Genomic DNA, 1,975 nt, shown 5'->3' with positions numbered 1-1,975 from the left:
TGGCACCTGCCGGCACCGGGGGCAGCCGGGTCACACAGACACCGCCTCCGGTTTCGGTACATCCAGCAACTGCTGCCTTGCCTGGGCGGGGTAAATTCTACCGGCCAACTCAAACTGCTGAGACGCCTGGAAGTACCAAAGGCTGGGAGAGTAAACAGAGATGAGGAATTTTGATGCCAAATCTAATTTAAAAAAACCTAGCCTCTGAGTGTTATACCGAGGAGAAAAGGTGATTTTAGCACCAGCCTGCACAACTTTCACCACTGTCACTGTCCCCTTAGAGCCACAGGAGATGTGGTCCAGGCACCGGTCTCCTTTCTGGTGACCAGTGAGAGGATGTGCGGGAATGGCATGAAGGTGCATCACAGGAGGTTTAGGTTAGATATTACGAAACACTTCACCCAGAGGGTGGTCAGGCACTCGAACAGCCTCCTCAAGGAAGTGGTCATGGCACCAGACTTCAAGAAGTGTTTGGACAATACTCTGATCCACATGGTGTGTGATTCTTATGGCTGTACTGTGAACAGCCAGGAGTTGGACTCAAACTTTGTGTGTGCCTTCCAACGCAGGATATTCTATGATTCTATGATCCCTAGTTTCAGTTTGGAACGTTTCAGTTTTGAACCAAGACCCTAGTTTTGTTTTTGAAAGCTGTCAGTCTTCCAGCCACAAGGACTAATGGCCAAGACATATGTGAGTGGAGAAATGAGGGTCCTTCTGTTCCACACATTTTAAATCAGTACTCTGTATTTACTGCATACCTTTGTAGATGTTACATACCAGCAATTCTATTATTTGAAAGCAGGCATGCTGGATCTTTTCATAAAAGATGCATTTTGAGGAGTATGTTGTGGAATCTTTACTAGTAAGAGTTTTCCTTCTCAAAACAAGAACAAAATATTTCTTTGTACTGTAAAGTGTGACAAATTGAACTTGGCACATATAACTGGTTCACTAGCTGCCCTTCTGCCAGCCTCTCCATATGGCCTCCTTAACAGGCATTTGCAAATTGCCTGTCTGAAGCAGTATATCTATAAATGAATTGAGGTTTTATGCATTTTCCATTTCCCACAAGGTAAGGATAGAACACACTGCTTCTAGAAATTATCTTTTGAAGGATAGTTTACTGTATATTTTATCTGTAGTAAAATAATGACCACAGTTCATCTCCACTTATTGCATGTATCACCATAAGGACCATAATGCATTCAATGTGAACCACCAGAACACTTGTCATATGAAATGCATACTCACAGGAAGATGCGTTTTTATGGTTTTAATTTGACCCTGGATCATATTACGTACAAAAGGAGAGAACACACTTGTTCTTGAAACTAGCTCGTTTGCCAAAATAGGAAGCATCCACTAGCTGTCTTGTGAAAGACTGAGAATTTGAGGTCAGAACAGATCAAGCTTGGGTAACTCCCGCAGCTTGGTGAGAAGGTGGGGAGCAGCACATTCAATTCTCCTTTTGTCTTCATGGCTGCACCCATCCAACCCCTCCTCAGCAGCTTCCTTCATTTCACCTCTTAGGACTCTCTCTCCATTTCACCCTCTCCATTTCACCTTTCCTTCACTTGACTCTCCCGTTCTGCACAGCCTCCCGCACTCAAACTCAGTGGCACCCAACCCAGTTTCCACTAGCTCCTCCCTCCAGTGCTGGACACCCTTTACTCTGCCTGTCCTCGGCGGGGATATGCACATTTGATGTCCCTCCCACAGTGGGTGCCTCGGAAATCCACGCAGGGCCCAGCCCCTGCTGCATAACCTCTGGGCACGACTGTCCACAGCCCTGCGCGCTGGCAAACCCCCTCTTAGCGCACTACCCACAGGTACAAACCCAGCGCAGCGTCTCGGGGTCTTTCAGCAAAATTCAGACGTGAAGGTCACCCCACCCTTTGCACCGTCCTTGCCCCGAGTTTCCAGGGTGCCCCGCAGCCAGACCTGTCGCTACCTGTTGCCTCTAAGTGGGCCC

At 47.3% G+C, this 1,975-nt stretch overlaps 1 protein-coding gene across 1 annotated transcript in view; it reads right to left on the bottom strand.

Annotated features, from left to right (window-relative positions):
• TSTD3 (thiosulfate sulfurtransferase (rhodanese)-like domain containing 3) overlaps positions 1 to 1,970 on the bottom strand; it is a gene marked incomplete at its 5' end in the record, with an annotated part of 4,539 nt that extends 2,569 nt beyond the window's left edge. Inside the window, one exon of the mRNA XM_017739398.1 lies at positions 1,955 to 1,970. Coding sequence (XP_017594887.1) covers positions 1,955 to 1,970 — 16 coding nt within the window. The remainder of the gene's footprint in view (positions 1 to 1,954) is intronic.
• Between the last annotated feature and the right edge of the window lie 5 nt (positions 1,971 to 1,975).

The sequence above is a fragment of the Corvus brachyrhynchos genome, unplaced genomic scaffold (assembly GCF_000691975.1).
Source record: "Corvus brachyrhynchos isolate BGI_N302 unplaced genomic scaffold, ASM69197v1 scaffold14, whole genome shotgun sequence".
Taxonomy (NCBI): Eukaryota; Metazoa; Chordata; class Aves; order Passeriformes; family Corvidae; genus Corvus; species Corvus brachyrhynchos.
This window is presented reverse-complemented; position numbering and strand designations above follow the sequence as displayed.